The sequence below is a fragment of the Phyllopteryx taeniolatus genome, chromosome 11, assembly GCF_024500385.1.
Source record: "Phyllopteryx taeniolatus isolate TA_2022b chromosome 11, UOR_Ptae_1.2, whole genome shotgun sequence".
Classification (NCBI taxonomy): Eukaryota; Metazoa; Chordata; class Actinopteri; order Syngnathiformes; family Syngnathidae; genus Phyllopteryx; species Phyllopteryx taeniolatus.
This window is the reverse complement of record NC_084512.1, coordinates 3,030,088-3,049,109: the sequence shown is the minus strand read 5'-3', so window position 1 is coordinate 3,049,109 and position 19,022 is coordinate 3,030,088. Positions and strand designations below refer to the sequence as shown.

The 19,022-nt window shown below is 41.7% G+C and overlaps 1 protein-coding gene across 7 annotated transcripts in view; it reads right to left on the bottom strand.

Annotated features, from left to right (window-relative positions):
- birc6 (baculoviral IAP repeat containing 6) overlaps positions 1–19,022 on the bottom strand; it is a 195,138-nt gene that overhangs the window by 101,318 nt on the left and 74,798 nt on the right. For 5 of the 7 annotated variants that reach the window (XM_061789583.1, XM_061789579.1, XM_061789580.1 and 2 more), the window contains 9 exons: positions 15,838–15,971; positions 7,907–8,060; positions 7,689–7,814; positions 6,699–6,859; positions 5,428–5,548; positions 5,199–5,306; positions 2,472–2,730; positions 1,817–2,385; positions 1,532–1,707 (listed from right to left, as the gene is read on the bottom strand). In XM_061789583.1, the coding sequence (XP_061645567.1) occupies positions 1,532–1,707; positions 1,817–2,385; positions 2,472–2,730; positions 5,199–5,306; positions 5,428–5,548; positions 6,699–6,859; positions 7,689–7,814; positions 7,907–8,060; positions 15,838–15,971 (1,808 nt within the window). The remainder of the gene's footprint in view (positions 1–1,531; positions 1,708–1,816; positions 2,386–2,471; positions 2,731–5,198; positions 5,307–5,427; positions 5,549–6,698; positions 6,860–7,688; positions 7,815–7,906; positions 8,061–15,837; positions 15,972–19,022) is intronic. The other 2 variants (XM_061789581.1, XM_061789582.1) reach the window with 2 other exon arrangements.

Genomic DNA, 19,022 nt, shown 5'->3' with positions numbered 1-19,022 from the left:
CCACTCCAAAACATTGACTTTGTTATCCTTGAGCCACTTTGTAACCAGTTTGGTGTTTTGCTTTGGGTTATTGTCCATATGAAAGACCTATTTGCACCTAAGCTTTAACTTTCTGGCTGATGTCTTGAGATCTTGCTTCAGTATTTCCCCATAATGTTATTTCCTCCTGATGCAATCCTTTTTTTTTTTTTTTTTTTTTTTTTTTTTTAAGTACCCCAGTCCCTACTTGGGCAAAACATAATATGACACACCCGTATTTCACAGCTGGGATGGTGTTTTCAGGCTTGGAGGCCTCCTCCTTTCTTCGCCAAACGTAACGATGCTCACCATGGCCAAACAATTCAATTTTACTTTCGTCAGACCACAGGACATGTCTCCAAAATTTAAGGCATTGCCCCTGTGTGGATTTACAAATTGTAATCTGACTTGATTCTTTTGGAGTTACGGCTTCTTCCTGACAGAGTCACCTTTCAGCCCATGTCGGTCTAGTACTCGTTTTGCATATAGTGGCCACTCATGCCAGAGTAGCATCTGCTCCATTTGCACACTGATTGAGGAGTATCTGTAACATTTGCACAACCATTGTCCCAGATTATCGCACTACTCGTCACTTTAAACCGCATACACTCCTTGAAGTCTCAGTGCCCTTTGCACAATGGTCATTACACCGGACTATTGCGATATTAGCCATTCGAACTGCTCTAAGTGCTAGAGGACTCTGCATCTTTTTGCACAATTGTTGTTTGTTGTTGTTTTTTGTCAATGTCTTTATGTCTCCAAAGTGTTCTGTAAATTGACTGTCTGTTGTACTAGAGCGGCTCCAACTACCGGAGACAAATTCCTTGTGTGTTTTGGACATACTTGGCAAATAAAGATGATTCTGATTCTGACTCTGATTCACTGTGGATAATCATACACTCTTAACAGCTTCAGCCAGCATCTTCAGGTCTTTTGCTTTTGTTCTTGGGTTGATATGCACATTTCGGACCAAAGCACATTCATTTCTGGAACAGAGAACCGGTTTCCTTCTTGAGTGGTATGAGGGCCGGTCATTCCCATGGTGTTTATACTAGTATATAACTGTTTGAACAGATGAATGTGGCACATTCAGGCATTGAAATCTTGGTTGACTACTTCTGACTTTCCCATGATGTTACACACAGAAGCTGTGTTTCAGGTGTGCCTTCAAATATATGCACAGGTGTGTCTAATTTGCTCAGATTTTGTCAATAAACCTATCAGGATCTTCCAAAGACATGAAATCATCATCTGGGTTTTCCCAAAGTGTTTAAAGGCATAGTAACCCAACTATGTAAACTTCTGACTTTGAAGGAAGTAATTAAAAATTGTCAAAAAAAAAATCCTTCTCTCATTAATCTAGCATTTATCAAAGTGAACTATTTTTAATAATCCTAATTGGCATAAAAAGTGCATATTTTTTTAATATTGTGGATGAAACTTCTGGTTTCCACAACATATATATATATATTTCTATGACAAACACAGCCAAACACAGCAGTGCTATGCTCACCTGTCGACCCATGTATCCACAGGCCATGTATGTGAGGATGGGTTGCAACATGACCTGAACAGACGTAGCCCTCTTGCTGAGGGTGGTGAGGATTGTGAAAAGGCCATCACCAACTGAAATGGCATCGAGACCCCCGTGGAAGTTCTCATGTTTGGTTAGATGGAGACCACTGGCTCCTGAAGACCAAAGAGGATGTCAGATTAGTGGAGAATAAGCCACGTTAATGTAAAAGAAAAGTTAAAGAAATGCTTATTTTGTTGAAAATTCCCAGTTGGTTAATCTTACCGATAATCATGGCCATGGCACTGCTGTTGCACTGGCCCAGTGCAGACAAGATCTGACTCATTATCTGCTGGTTGGCCAGTACCAGATCAGCAACACCAGCAGACGGACCCTGACTAGATGTCGATCCTCCAGCCACACTTTCTTTGCTTCCGCAAACCTTCACTTCATCGGACACACTATCAGCTGCCCCACCGCCAGCCACTGGCAGCCGACCGCTGAACTCTCTGTCCCCTGACAAAGGCAGCTGCACCAGCACATTGACCAGCTTAAGGAGGTCAAACATCAGCTGGTCACGGGTCGTTTCACCACAGACAGCCTTTGCATCTCCTGGTCGTATAATGTTGGCAAAAAGCCCACCAAAACAAGCGCGAGCGCCCACAGAGCTATCAGAGCCACTGCGTGAGACAACTTTCTCAGAGCAGGTGATGTAGTGGTGAACCAGGAATGTTATAGACTCAATGACTGAGGAGATGGTGACCACAGACACCACTTCAAAGTTTTGCTCTAAAGTAAACTCCAACAGCTTCACCTGCGCATCAAGTGGGCCCTGACCTGACTGGAACGGTCCCCTGAAAGTTCAAGATGGTGTTCAAGTTCCTTAAGGCCGAGAAACAATTCAGCAATACATAACATCCCGTGAGAAATGACCACATACCTTTCAGTCGACAGGATGTGCAGGAGTTTGAGCAGGAACTCACTGAACATTTGCGGACAAGTGGAAGAAAGATGCACCTGCAATCGACTCAAAAACTCGTGCATAGCTTGAGTGGCAGTGGGTCCAACTTGAGAGCTATGCTGATTCGTTCCATTGGTGTTACTGCCAGATAGGAAACGCACCAGGACATGAACCAGCGTAGGATCGGACACCATCTGATGTGCTGTGCTTTCTTGAGTGCTCATCCCATTACTTGAGGCTGAAAGTTCAGATGTGTTTTTAGCATTAGTCTTTATTATTAGTATTTACCGATACCCCTTTCACCATTTGTGTTACAATATAAGTAGTGATGCACTGAGATTTCAGCCGCAGAAATGTTTTAGCCCAAAAGTGTATTTTCGGTTTCAGACAAAAATATATATACATACAATATATATACATATATACACATATACATATATACACATATACATATATACATATATATACATATATACATATACACATATATATATGTATATACGTATATATATATATATATATATATATACATATATATGTATATACGTATATATATATATATATACATATATACATGTAAATACACATATAGATACATACATATATATACATACATATATATATACATACATATACATACACATACATATATATACATATACATATATACACATATATATACACATATACATATACACACATATATATATATATATATATATATATAGATATATATATATAGATATATATATATCTATATACACATATATATATCTATATACACATATATATATATATATATATATATATATATATATATATATATATATATATATATATATAGATAGATATATATACACGCACACACACACTGAACAAAAATATCAACGCAACACTTGTTTTTGCTCCCAGTTTTTGTGAGCTGGATTCCAAGATCTAAAACTTTTTCTAAAAACACAAAAGGCCAAATATTGTTCACAAATCTTAGTGAGCATTTTTCCTTTGTCAAGATAATCAATCCCACCTCACAGGTGTGGCATATCAAGATGCTGATTAGATTAGACAGGTTATTATTGCACAGGTGTGCCATTGGCTGGCCACAATAAAAGGCCACTCTGAAATGCACAGTTTTATCACACAACAGAATGCCATAGATGTCGCAAGTTCTGAGGGAGCATGCAATTGGAATGCTGACAGCAGGAATGCCTACCAGAGTTATTGCCCGTGAATTGAACGTTCATTTCTTCAGGCAATTTGGCAATACATCCAACTGGCCTCACAACCGCAGACCACGTGTCACCACACCAGCCCAGGACCTCCACATCCAGCATGTTCACCTCCAAGATTGTCTGAGACCAGCCACCCGGACAGCTGCTGCAACATTCAGTTTGCAGAACCAAATAATTCCTGCACAAACTCTCAGAAACCGTCTCGGGGAAGCTCATCTGCATGCTCGTCATCCTCATCGGGGCCTTGACCTGACTGTTGCCGTAACCGACTTGAGTTCCTGCCAATATCCAGCAACGTCACACAGCCATTGAAGAGGAGTGGACCAACATTCCACAGGACACAATAAACAACCTGATCAACTCTATGTGAAGGAGATGTTTTGCACTGCGTGAGGCAAATGGTGGTCACACGAGATACTGACTGGTATTCTGACACCCCAGACACCACAATAAATAAAACTGCACATTTCAGAGTGGCCTTTTATTGTGGACAGCCTAAGGCACACCTGTGAAATAATCATGCTGTCTAATCAGCATCTTGATATGGCACACCTGCGAGGAGAAATGCTCACGAACACAGATTTAGGCAGATTTGTGAACTATATTTGAGGGAAATGCCCTTTTGTGTATGTAGAAAAAGTTTCAGATCTTTTGAGTCCAACTCACAAAAAAATGGGAGCAAAAACAAGTGTTGCGTTTATATTTTTGTTCAGTGTATATATAATGTGTGTGTGTGATAAGGAGTATAGTAATGTAGTAAATGCAGCGCTGCGCAAATTTTTTTACTTTTATAAGTATTAGAAGACTATTTCCTTTTTGCTGTTTCAGTCACGACGCAAGTTAACTAGCTCTTAGCAATAAATCCCTGTCTCTTTGGGTTGAGGATCAAGGCAATTAACTGCCATCTACTGCCTTGTTCTTGTCATAGCACATGCAGTAGTCAGGAAAATGCTGCTTGCTTTAACGTCGTTGGACAAAAAATTTTCTCTCTCGAGGATTCGTTCCCCCCCTCCTTTTTCAACAACCTTGGGAAAGGTCTGTTCTGTATTTAAGACTATTCTAGTTTAATCTGTATTCACAACTAATCTCTCTGGTGATCGTGTTTTAATAACCTATTGTCAATAGAAATTATTTCAATATTCTCCTGATCAGCTTGCCATAAAGGTACATTTTCAAGTGAGAATTTGATTTAATGTGGCTGATAAGGTTGAATGGTTTGTCATTTAGAGCCTTATGTGATTAATTTGTAACATTACTGCAACTATAGCCAAAGATTCTGCATAGTGAATAATGAAAAATAATACTTTCGGATTAATAGTCATAATGAAACATTATTTAACAAAACAATGTAGTGATAATGTTTACTCACTTCAATGAAACAAAAAGAGCCAGGATGATCAGGTGACAAGTTGATTGGTATCAGTGACTTTATATACAGTAAATACACTAATTATACTAAAAAAGATAAAATACTGACCGTAAGGCATGTTAGTCATCAGGGTCAATGAATGGAGCACCAGGCACCAAGTTCTCAGGGAGGCGTTGGGGTACCACGCCAGCACAGTGAGAAAACTGCTAATAGATGCTAGACACACAGAAAAACAAACCAAAAAAAAAACAACATAACTTAATCACTGTCCAACCACCTCTGCTAGGAAGAGCACAAAATCACAGGTGATGGAGTGGTGATGGACAGCAGTCCTGACCTTGGTTGAGTGGAATGGTGGGTACTCGACAGGAATTAAACAAGAAGATGTCTGATCCGTTATCTTCACTGCCGCTTGTGTTGAGACTCAGTGTTATCCACAACTGCAGCAAGGACTCCAACTGAGAGCAGAGGTGTTTTGGATTTGTCAAGGATTAGACTGCAGTGGGCGACTGGTTAGCCCATCCGCCTCACAGTTCTGAGGACCAGGGTTCAAATCCGGCCTCGCCTGTGTGGGGTTTGCATGTTCTCCCCGTGCCTGCATGGGTTTTCTCCGGGTACTCCGGTTTCCTCCCACATCCCAAAAACATGCATGGTAGGTTAATTGAAGACTCTAAATTGTCCGTAGGTGTAAATGTGAGTGTGAACGGTTTGTTTATATGTGCCCTGTGATTGGCTGGCGATCAGGTCAGGCTGTACCCTGCGTCTCACCCGAAGATAGTTGAGATAGGCTCCAGCATGCCCGAAACCCTAGTGAGGAGAAGTGGTACAGAAAATGGATGGAGGGATAAACTGCAGTATCCTGTGAAAATGGGCAATTTGAGAACTTTTCCATTTTGCAGTTTTGGAGCTAATAGAGGTTCTTTTTTTTTGGGGGGGGGGGGGGGGGGGGGGCTAAAGCATGGTACACACACACTGATACTAAGATTGAATTTAATAACTCATATCCCACCCTTTCAGCATGGTCGAAGCTCACGCAGTTGCTAGACAAAAATAGAAGAGCGACTGTTTGTGTTGTGTTTGTACATTGTGCCTCACATTATTCACATTTTTTTTTTTATCCGCAATGTAGTTACCACACTCTTAGGTAGGTCTTGGTACAATGACAGAATTCTGGTTTGGGGAGGAGACTATGTGGACATATTGTGTGTGTGTGGTGCACTGTGTTGGTCATCTTAACAGTGTGTGGTGTTAAAAACATTGGTTTAGATGTTTAAAAAAAAAAGGCGTGTGTTAATTTATTTTAATACATTGCATATTGAGAAGATAATTGTTTGGAACCGGCGGGTCACGGTTCTAGTCCTGCTGCTGACAAAATGTAGAAATGGCAACTCGTTGTTGGAGAGATGCTAGTCTGCTGCCTGGCTACTGTCAAGGTGCTCTTGAGCAAGGCACCACTCCCCTCCCTCAGTTTAACAGGGGCAGCACTGTTTGCGCGCCCCTTTCACTCTGAAATCCTTCCTCGCATGCTTGCATGTGTCTAGCAGGGATTATAATATGTATAATAAATCAAAACATTTTAATGTTACATAGTCAAAAAAGAGTCCCGACCTGCACATGGTGGACTTGAAGCAAGGAGAAGAGCTTGTTGAAGCAACCACTCAGCATGGGAATGGAAGAGGGTTGGACTATGAGGGTGCTGCCAGGAGGAGAGCCTCCTCCTTGTAGAGCCCTCAAGAGAGAGTCATCTGTGCCGTTGGTGGTCTGGCAAACTGGAAACCAAAAAAAAAAAAGTATGAATTATCGTAAATTTTGCACGAATACAGACAGCCACACCCCAATTGCAGGAACTAAATAAGTATTGGAGTGTGGTGAAGTTTTCACTGTCGCAGTTTAGTCAATTTGTTTACAATGGAGTCAACTGAAGTGAAATATCCACATTAGGAATTTCACCACAATTTTAGGAATGGGAATGCTGTGGCTTGAAAATTGCACAAAACTTCAGCAGTCAAAATGCCATTATGCATGACATCACAAGAGATGTCAGCATTTTATGCAACAGCTCAGCGAATGTCACAAGACTTCACCTCATTTAGCAAAAAAAAAAAGGATTCATTATTGGGTAGTCTTCTGTTTTTTATAAACCATAAATTATATGAAGTGGACTCACAAATAGTCAGATGAAGATAGGGTAGAGTGTCGTTTTTACGCTTCTTTTGCATATGTATGTCGAATACCTGTATGTTAAAAAATTAGATGTGCATGCTGCTTTGCAGATGAGCTGTATTACACCTTTGTCATCCGCCATTAAGAAGACATTGTAAACAGTATTTACCCTTACATGAAAGCTAACATTACAAAATGTTACTTTAGATGCATGTATAGTTGATGGCAGTGAACCTGGAACAAAATTGTATTATTCCCATAGGAAACAAATTCCAAACTAATTGGAGGTCAAATTAGTTTGAGTTTCAAAGAAACTAATTTCATATGATCTAAGATTTTAGCAGTTCACTCATTGATTTTTTAGATGACAAACTTTTATGCCTTGAAGGAAGTAGTCATATTCCCTGAGCGCTCTTTGTTGTGTATTTGTCATACTCTGGTTACCCGTGGAGGAGCTTGACGTTAGAGCTTGCAGAATCGAGTCGGCTTGTAATGTTGCCATCATTTTCAGCATCAGTTCAGCCTGCTGCTCCAAGCCCACCTCTAATCGAGCATCCAGTGCTGAGTAAAACCAGACAGGGTGAGTCGAACGATGCCAAAATATCAAAAACAAACATTCATAGCAGAAAAAACATTATTTTCCATCTTCTCACCTTGTGAAACGGAGACTGAAAGCCCTTGTGACACAGGCTTCTCAACAGCAACTGGCGGTTTGGACACTGGGATACCAACCCCTCCCATGTATGGAGAATAACCATATGTGCCATAATCAGAACCCCAGTAGTCATACCACGTGCTGCTTATTGGCTGCGAACAGACATAATATGCAATTGATGAGACACACAAGGGCAAAAAGTAAAACATTAAGCTCATGGTGAATGTTAATCATTTTTCAGGGCACAAAATGTCTAACGTTATGGTATACAGTAATCCCTCGTTTATCGAGGGGGTTACGTTCCAGAAAAACCCCACAATAGACGAATCCACAAATTACATAATGACTCTCATAATATTTATAAAAATGTAAAAGTTTCATCTCTGCAAATCAATGTTAGTAGGGGTTACTGTAGACAGGTGCACATACTCTATTTGTCCACTTGAGGTCACCATCGACACACTCTACGTAAGTGCATGCCAACAAAAGGCTGGTGTGCTCTGCTTGACAACAACAACAACCCATGAACCATTGAGGAGATGGTGGAAATGGGCAATTTCTTGGCTAAAGCATTAGGAACTGTGCTTTACAGTGACGGTCCTTGCGATGTAGGCAGCGCAAAAGCATCATGGGAAGTACGGCCGGCAGATTCTGCTGCATCCCAGAATTATTTGTGGTGCTCTTTTTAATTACAGCACTGTAGTTGTATAAAATCAAGCTAAACATTGCTCTTCACTTGCATTTGATCTTGTCCATAGTGTTATGAGTGTGTGCATTCGCTATACGTCAGGCTAGGTTGGTATTTGTGAATTTATTTCTGAAACTCTTGACTGTGGCTTGCGTGTTAAATAGGTGTGGAGCGGTTCACAAAATGTCAGCAGTGTTTCGTGTCAGAACAATTAAATGCCCTTTCATTGGATGGCAAAAGATAAAGCTGTGTATCCACCTGTTACGATTCATAAAACACAATAAGTTGTCTTCCTGCAAATGTATCAGCTTTGTGTTCAACGAAACCAGCCCAGTTTTCAAACATTTGTGACTAAATTAGACAAGACTTCAGTTTTCATACATTTTATGCTATTTTTGTTTGGTAGTTAACCATAAGATTTTTCAAAGGTAAAATAGGTGCCTTGGCTCAGCAAAGGTCTACTGTTCATAATCATATGGGAATGAGCTCGGCTTATGCATAAAGTTCACTCTATGAACTTCACCTTTATGTTACTAGCAGCACTGATAATTGCTTTTTGTGAGGTCCATAAATACTGGGACATGAATCATCTTTTTGGCTAAAACACGACTACAATGTATTTGAAATGAAACAAACAACGTGCTTGCTGCAGACTTTCAGCTTTTATTTGAGGGTATTTACATCCGAATCAGGTCAACCAGACCTTCACCAAGGTTGTTCAAAAAGGTGTCGAAATTACAACAGTTCATGTTTAAGATGCCCACTTTTTTTTTTCTTTTCTTTTTTTAAAAAGCTGAAGCAAAGTTAATCAAAATACCTCAGTTAGTCATGAACAGAGATGTCAAAAGTACTGGTATTCAGTACTTAAGTAAAAGTAGTTGTCCAAAAAACAACTCTGGGAAAAGTTAAAGTACTGAAGCCACTCCATTACTTAAAGGTCCTATATTTTGGCTATTTAGGCATCCATAGCGTGACTCCTAACATGGATTTAGTATCAAAAGTGTCAATTTCATTAAAAAAAAAACACCTGAGTTTTGTCATAAGTGAGTGTCCAGAAAAGGGTCCTGAAACAGCTACTTCTGTTTCACCTAGTTCTGTATCGCTTTGTCCATATTTGGCTAAGACCGCCCCCTTTCCTCTGACTGTGGTTGTCTCTGTGTAGAAGACCCACGTGTGAGAGCACACGTTTGTTATGTTGACAGCACTGGCTCGGAACAGCGAGGTAGGCGGAGCTCTTCGCTAGTGTCGTAGGTAAACTTGAGAAATTCGAATAATCTGATTTCAGGCCTCTCGGCTGAAAAACGTCTGGAACTCATATTTCATGTGTTTGCTGAGACACCATAGAGCCAATATTACATCCCAAATACTAGAAAAAGTTGGTTTGGTAAAACATGACACCTTTAAGTACAAAAGTACACACTTATAAATGTACTTAAATAAAACAAAGTAACCTGACATTTTTTCAACCCAATAATAAAATACATATAGTGAGATATTTTTTTTTTAAATCTCTCCATTTGATTGGCATGCGTTCTCTTGGGTCAACAATGGACAAAACAAACCAAAATAAAAAGAGGTAGGCTTAAATGAAAAGGAGCATTTATTTGTACTATTGAAACAAATGTATATACATTTATATATAAAACAACAAATAAAAATTAAAAAAGCTAGATTTGTTTGAAAGACCTTTATTTGCCCACTGCCAAACGAAAATGAGAAAATTATGATTATGTTCAGTTTGGGATTTTTACGGTTTTGTTTTGGCCGTGGGCAAATGTGTTGGAAATATTATATGTTAAGGCTCAAATGTGACAATTTACTTCCAACCAGCTAGCCTTCAACAACCTAGCTACCTAACAACGGCCAAAGATGGCGCCTATCAGTGTGGTCGCCTCAGTTACGCGCTCTCTAGTATTGTTTTTGTGTTTTTTGTTCGTCTTTGGAGACATGACACGACTCACTTACACAAGGGGAGACTTGCTAACCTTCAAGGAGGCTACTCCGGACTTTCTTTCACCAACTTTCGCAAATCCGCTCAGTTTTTTCCCGGAGTTACTCACCGGAGAAGCGACCGCGGTCCTCGGCGCATGGAAACGGAGGGGACGCCACAGAGGGAAGCGAGCCGGCATCCAGGTGAAACTCCGCAAGAGAGGATACAGATTGGCGTTTCTGTCCATCCACCTCGCGAATGTACGCTCCCTACCCAACAATATGGACGAGTTTCATCTTCTGATAAAGACCAGTAAAGACATCGGACGTTCCGCCGCCATGTGCTTTAGGGAGACTTGGCCCTTGTGACACTGTACTCGATGGCACCGTCATGCTTCCGGGTTTTCATCTTCACCGAGCAGACCGAATCACGGAGTTATCGGGGAAAACAAAAGGCGGCGGGATATGCTTCTATATCAACGAAAAATGGTGTACGGACATCACGGAGCTCAGCACACACTGCAGCCCGCATTTGGAGTCGCTGTTTTTGAACTGTAAGCCATTATACTCGCCGCGTGAGTTTGCATCATTCATTTTCGCTGGCACCTATATTCCGCCTCAAGCACAAACGAACGCCGCACTGTTAATGCTCGCCGAACAAGTCAACGAAATTGAAAAAAAACACCCGGCCCCACCCCTCATTATTCTCCTAAATACAAGCAGCACATCCATCGACTGTCCTACCAGGGAAAATAATACTTTAGACCACTGCTATACTACGCTAAAAAGCGCATACCGTGCTATACCTCGTGGAGCCCTGGGGCTTGTCTGATCACTGCTTAATTCACTTAATACCGACATAGAGGCAAGAACTTAAATGCGCGAAGCCTACAGTGAAAACAGTGAAAAAGTGGACCTATGAAGCAAGAATGGAACTTCAAAGCTGTTTAGACTGCACAGACTGGAGTGTCTTTGAAAATTCAGCTGGCTGCCTGGATGAATATACGGACGCTGTCACATCCTATATCAGTTTCTGTGAAGAGGTGTGTGTACCAACAAAGTCATTTCGCACATTCAACAACAGCAAGCCGTGGTTCACTGCCAAACTTAAGCAGCGTCGCCAAGCTAAGGAGGACGCATATCAGAGCGGGGACAGGGCCCTGTATAATCGCGCTAGAAACCAGCTGACTAAAGAAATTAACAATGCAAAGAGGAACTATGCAGCAAAGTTGGAAAAACAGTTTAGCGCTAATGACTCAAAATCAGTCTGGCATGTATTCCAATCGCTGACAAATTACAACCGACTATCCCCCCAAGGTGAGAACAATAGCACACGAGCCAACGACGAATACCTTCTACTGCAGATTTGAAAAAGACACTTTCACACCCCACACTCACCCAGCCGCATCACCAACCACAATCACTCCACCGACTTCCGCGTTAACCATCCGCGAACAGGATGTGTGACGCATCTTGAAACAGCAAAATATTAACAAAGCGGCAGGCCCAGACCACGTGTCCCCATCCTGCCTCAAAGTCTGCGCGGACCAGCTCGCTCCAGTCTTCACTCAGATCTTCAATAGATCTCTGGAACTGTGCGAAGTACCATCCTGTTTCAAAACGCTCCACCATCATTCCAGTCCCCAAGAAACCTGCAATCTCAGGTTTAAATGACTACAGGCCTGTCGCCTTGACATCTGTGGTCATGAAGTTCTTTGAACGTCTCGTGCTGGACCACCTCAAGAGCGTCACAGGTCCCCTGCTGGACCGCCTGAAGTTTGCCTACCGAGCGAACAGGTCTGCGGATGATGCAGTCAACATGGTACTGCACTTCATCCTAGAACACCTCGACAGTGCAGGGACCTACGCGAGGATCCTGTTCGTGGACAGCATTCAACGCAATCATCCCTGAACTCCTTACATCCAAGCTTCTCCAGCTCAGCGTCTCACCTGCCATCTGCCAGTGGATTTACAGCTTTCTGACGGGCAGGACACAGCAGGTGAGGCTGGGGGAGGCCACCTCATCCACACGCAGCATCGGCACTGGGGCGCCCCAAGGTTGTGTCTTCTTTCCGCTGCTCTTCTCTCTCTACAGGAAGGACTGCACCTGAGCGCACCTAGGTTTCAAACTCCTGAAGTTTGCAGATGACACCACTGTCATCGGCCTCATCAAGGATGGTGACGAGTCTGCATATCGACAGGAAGCCCAGCGGCTGGAGCTGTGGTGCGGCCGACACAACCTGGAGCTGAACACGCTCAAGACTGTAGAGATGATCGTGGACTTCAGGAGGCATCCTTCGCCACAGCTGCCCCTCACATTATCCAGCTGCCTTGTGTCAACCGTTGAGACCTTCAAGTTCCTGGGAATTACAGTCTCTCAGGACCTGAAGTGGGCGACCAACATCAACTCCGTCCTCAAAAAGGCCCAGCAGAGGATGTACTTCCTGCGGCTTCTGAGAAAGCACGGCCTGCCACAGGAGCTGCTGAGGCAGTTCTACACAGCGGTCATCGAATCAGTCCCGTGTTCTTCCATCACAGTCTGGTTTGGTGCTGCTACAAAAAAGGACAAACTCCGACTGCAACGGACAATCAAAACTACTGAAAGGATTGTCGGTACCCCCCTACCCACCCTTGAGGACTTGCACGCTGCCAGAACTAAGACAAGAGCGTGCAAAATCCTCTCGGCCCCTCCACATCCCGGTCACCAGCTCTTCCAGCTTCTTCCCTCAGGTAGGCGCTACCGATCAATGCAAACTAGAACTAGCAGACATTCCAACAGCTTCTTCCCTCTTGCAAACAACTTCTTAAACACCGAACCTACAATTCCATTACAACATGTTAGCAATTTTTTTACTTGAGTTTGTTGTCAGATTTCTGTGGGGCCAATTATATATTACTCGTGCACTCACTGTAGTAGTCTCGCCACACTGCACTATTTGCATATCTGTTGTTGACCAATACTGGCCACTCATGCCAGAGTAGCATCTGCTCCATTTGCACACTGATTGAAGAGTATCTACAACATTTGCACAATCAACACTGTCCCAGATTATCGCACTACACGCTTGAAGTCTTGGCGCCCTTTGCACAATGGTCATTGCACCGGACTAATACAATATTAGTCTTTCGAACTGCTCTAAGTGCTAGAGGACTCTGCATCTTTTTGCGCAATTGTCAAAAAAATAAATAAAATGTACTGGCATTACCAGATAACTAGCAACCCTTTATTGCTCAGTGACTGTTTTTTGTCAATGTCTCAAAAGTGTTCTCTGTCAATTCACTGTCTGTTGTCGTACAAGAGCGGCTCCAACTACCGGAGACAAATTCCTTGTGTGTTTTTTGGACATACTTGGCAAATAAAGATGATTCTGATTCTGATTCTAAAAAACTAATGTGGTTCACCCCAAAGCATTACACGTTTGGAAAAAAGTGCCAAAAAATATTCTTACCAATTAAACATTATGCCCAGTTCGGAGTTCCCTTGTTGTGATTGTACAACGTGTGCATCTTTTTTATTTTGGTTTCCGACCGTGACATCTACAAACATGAAACGCGCAGACACTTCGCCCCTACTAGCTTAGCTACATGGAACGCGCCAACACTTTGCCCCCACTAGCTTAATGTCGCCGTCGGCACATGGCTCAAAGAATCTACGATGTTTATGATCAATGTGCTGGTCTGACTTCCAGTTTTTCAGCACTGTTTTTTTTTTTTTTTTTTTTTTTACATCGGTTGTTGCTAACTTTAGAAGTTTTTAAAAATAAGCTCATTTTTAAAATGTAAGGAGTAAAAAGTGCACATATTTGTGTTTAAAGAGTAAGGAGTAAAAGTACAAAGTACAAGTACTTTGTTACTTTCCATCTCTGGTCATGAACATTATAGCGATACCACTTCCGTGGTACTTCTTATGAATAAACTTGTTGCTTGAGCCGCCTCTGTTGGCGCGGGAAGGAAGGTTCGTCGGCGCGGACGGACGGCTATGAGTAGCCCGGGACGTCGCGTAATGGAGCGGCTAAACTGAGATCTTGAGTTTGAGAGAGAAAGATGCAGAAGTATCATCATAAGCTTATGGCTTCTCCAAGGGTCTGTATCTGTTCTCTCCAACTTGAGATCTCTGGTGACGCGCCCGTGCAATATGATATACGCTGGAGGCATGACGCAGATGACACATCCGTGCTGCCATCTTGGCTAAAATGCTACTGTGCTGTGACATGACACTGGCGCCTCATTGGTGAATGAAAGGAAGGAAAGAAAATAAATAAATATGGGGCGGGGGGGGGGGGGGGGTCACGCATGTTATGAACCGAATGGAACCCATGCAGACCGAACCAAAGCAGTCAAACCGAACCGTTTTGATGGTTCCATCCCTAGTGTTAAACAGTGGCATTACGGTCATGTTCACTGTATCATTAAGCAACTTGGTGACTTACAAAAAGTGTCTCAGTAAGATAACTCTTTCTGCAGAGTAAAAGAGCTCATTTGTCCTGATGCAAGTCATTGCTGTCACATCATAGTGAAATAGCCAATAATGTTAACTGCACCAGAGATGTGGAGATGAGTGACTACTACACTGACCTAGAGGAAAAAAAATAATATCTGCGATGGACTGAATCCTCAATAAGTGAACCGTGATATAGCGAGAAATGACTGTATATTTTGGGGCTTCACTTCCAAGGTCTTCTAATTTCACAACACTATTTTCCATAGGAAATTATTTAAAGTGAACTAATGCATTCCAGGCGCAAAGTGTCATCAACAAACCGCATTACTTGGACTGGCATCGTTTCAAATGACATTGTTTACTGTCATACAAGTATAAAATTAAGTTCATAAAACTAAAAGTAAAACTGGTCACCCCCCAAGAGACACCTGACAGTCATGCAATGGAGAGGGAACATGGCATTTGCCAAGCAATACGTTTGCCTTTAATTGACTGTATTGCTCATGTTGTACAGACAAACCTCCTGGTCAATTACTATCACACTTTTCCTCTGAGCAATCACTTGTAGCGTTACAATAAGGAAAGAACAGGCAAAAACACTATTCATCCATTTTTGCTCACTGAGCAGTGAGAACAAGTCTGACAACATCTGCTGACACTTCCATGGCATTGTGCCCAATAGTTTGAATTTCAAGTTGTTGTTTACTTTTGAGGCATATTTTTACCCATACTGTACCACTTTTGCGGTATTTTACTTGAAGTTCAAGTATTTCCTCAGAAAGTCATCTTAGAAGTTAACAAGCAAAACATTGTTCAGATAAGGGAATAAGAGAAAACATGAAACAGAATAGGTTTTAGAAAAAATACATACCTTAAACACTTTGGCAGCAAGTGGATCTTTTTCCAAATCAATATCTAACGGATCAATATCAACATCCATCAGGTCTTGTAGCAAGTCAAAGTCCATGTCTTTATCTTTTTCCAAAGATGACAGAGATGGAGCACCTTTGGATTATGAAAACAACTTTCATATTGCTAAGCAAATGCACAAGTGATTTGTCATCAGCGTATTGATTGGGACTATTGATATGTTATCATTAGGGTTGGGCATCGTTTGAATTTGAGCGATTCCGGTTCTGATTCCAAACGATTCTCGATTCCGATTCTTTTAGGGGGCTGGGTCAAAAAAGTTTGCATGGTTGATAAAAGGGTGTCCAAATTATGAACATCCATTTTCTTAGCAGCCCACAGCGTAGACTAAAATGAACATTTGACTCAAGGTTCTTTATAACCAGTATCAAAATCAAACCTATGAACTAAAAGGCAATGTGCGTGGAACTAACACAATTTACTTAATATTCATTGTTTCAGCTAACATTTAAATATAACGTTGTTAAAATAGTTATTGTAACTGTTTTAACTATTTCATTTTATTGTTTCACTTACCCAGTTGACTGAGAGTTGACTTCACTGACAGCATTGTTATAGTATTTTATAGTAATAGTTATTTTAACAACGCTATATAGCTACCTACGTCAAATGGTTTACCGTATTTTCCACGACCATAAGGCGCACTTAAAAGTCTTAAATTTTCTCCAAAATGGACGGGGTGCCTTGTGTGCGCACAGAGTTCCAAAATCTATAAATGTTGTGTGATGAGCGCTCCGCTTGACTGACTGGGAGCATTTCCTGCCGACGCTGCTTATATAGAGGAAAAACGGACGTGGCTGAGGACATTGTTAAATACTTCAATAAAGTACAACCGAACTCAGTTTTGCTCCCGCTGCCTTTTTAAAAACATTGTTTTAGCGTGCATGCATGCTACAGTATTTTTTAAGCCAGCGTATGTTTTACCATGCCTGCGCCCAATAATACGGTGCGCCTTATGTATGTGTTAAATGCAGAAATAGACCCCGTAACTGAGACTGCGCCTTTTAAAACGGTGCGCCATATGGTCGTGAAAATACGGTATATGTGCAAGTTTTAACTTGACTTCTTGTTTTAAGCTTGTAGCCTTTTATTTTGAAGGGTATGCACAGGAACTCAGCATTTTGGCACGGAAAGTAACTTCACATGGCACCTGTGATTTTTTCATTTTTTATAATTTATTTATTTTTTAATTGGATGGAAACAAATGCTCTAAAACGGTGATTCGTTTCCCTACCCACCGATGAGGCACAAGGTTAGTGTTTGTGATACTGTGAGACGTCCATCCATCCATCCATTTCAACACCGCTTATCCTGGTTAGGGTCGCGGGACGCTGGAACCTATCCCAGCTGACTTCGGGCGAAAGGCGGACTACACCCTGAAATGGTCGCCAGTCAGTCGCAGGGCACATATATACACGGACAACCATTCGCACTCACATTCACACCGTCACTGAGTGGGAACTGAACCCACGCTGCCCGCACCAAAGTCAGGCGAGTGTACCACTACACCATCAGAGACGTGTTATGTGAATTTTGTCGCAATTCATTGTGATGTAAAGTTGCTACGGTGAAGTTTTAGCACAATGTTAAGCTTTTTTTTTTTTTCCATCGTCGCTTACATTGGTTTGAAGACTAAAATAAACGCTAAAAACCATCAGCGCAAAAGTGCAAGCAACTGTTTACCTTGTCAGCTGTCTCAATGTTGGTATAGACCAGGGGTCGGGAACCTTTTTGGCCAAGAGTGTCATGAAAGCTACATATTTTAAAATGTACTTCCGTGAGAGCCATATAATATTTTTTAACACTTAATACAACCAACGTGTGCATCTTTTAAGCAAAAGCAACAATTTTAGACTATAATAATGTACTCTTTAATAATGTTATACATACATGTTAATGCGACTTCTGGTGTGTCATGGTGTTGCTGATGGCTTTGTAGTCTGGTTGATACGTGGTGAGGTTAAGCTTCATGCAGGCGTTGAGGCTTCCATCCGTTAAACGTGATCTTAGGTTGGTCTTGGATTATTATTTTATTTTATTTATTTATTTTTTAAATGTGAGAACGACTGCTCACATGCATACGTGGAGCCAAACATAGTCAATACGGCAATACACATGCTGCAGTGTGTGGTATGTGCTTGCTCGCCAGCTCTCCTTGCTGTCGTGCAAGTATTTCCAAATCTTCATTCAGTGACTTGAACTTGTTCACCCACGTCTGAGGCCTTCAGGTCAGCAACTTCTAACTCAAAATCTCTGATAGCTACACCAGGGATGTAACTCAGGTCAGCTTTGTCCACAGCACACTCGTGAGGATGAGTGATGAACTTAAAAAGACAAGTGCGCTCACGAAATTCTCCAAAGCATGCTTTGAATGACTGCAGAAGATTAGATGTGAAGCCAACTAGCTGCTGGAGATCAAAATGTTGAGTGTGGTTACTTTCTGTGCAGACATCTTTAAATTCTTTCAGTCCTTCAAAATGTAGCAGACGACCTGTTTCAGCATCCGCAATAAAGAGTTCCAGCTTGTTTTCAAATGCAAACACTGCTTGTTGAAGGGATAAGATTGTATTTCCAATGCCTTGCATTTTCACATTGAGCTGGTTCAGATGTTCAGTCACGTCCACGAGATAGTAAAACTTCAGGAGCCATTCAGTGTTAGTTAGCTCAGGATGTTCGACGTTTTTCATTTCAAGAAAAGTCCATATTTCGCTCAGGCAAGCTGCAAAACGACTGAGCAACTTCACTCTTGACAACCAACGCACATTGCTGTGCAAAAGCAGACCGGGATAATTATTCCCAAACTCATCCAGCAGTGTTTTAAACTGGCGTTCATTGTAAGCCCGGGCAACGATAAGGTTGACCACCCGAATGACCAGAGCAATCACCTCCTTAAGATGCTTGCCACACAGTTGAGCACAAAGCGCCTCCTGATTCAGAATGCAATGAAAATTTAGAATGGGTCCCTTTTCATGTTCACGAAGAAGCGCTACAAATCCCCTGCGTTTCCCCACCATACACGGAGCACCATCAGTACACACTGAAATAAGTTTATCCATCGGGAAATTTTTTTCTTTAGCGAACTCTATGAAAGACTGGAAAAAAATCCTCCCCTCTTGTTGTCCCTTT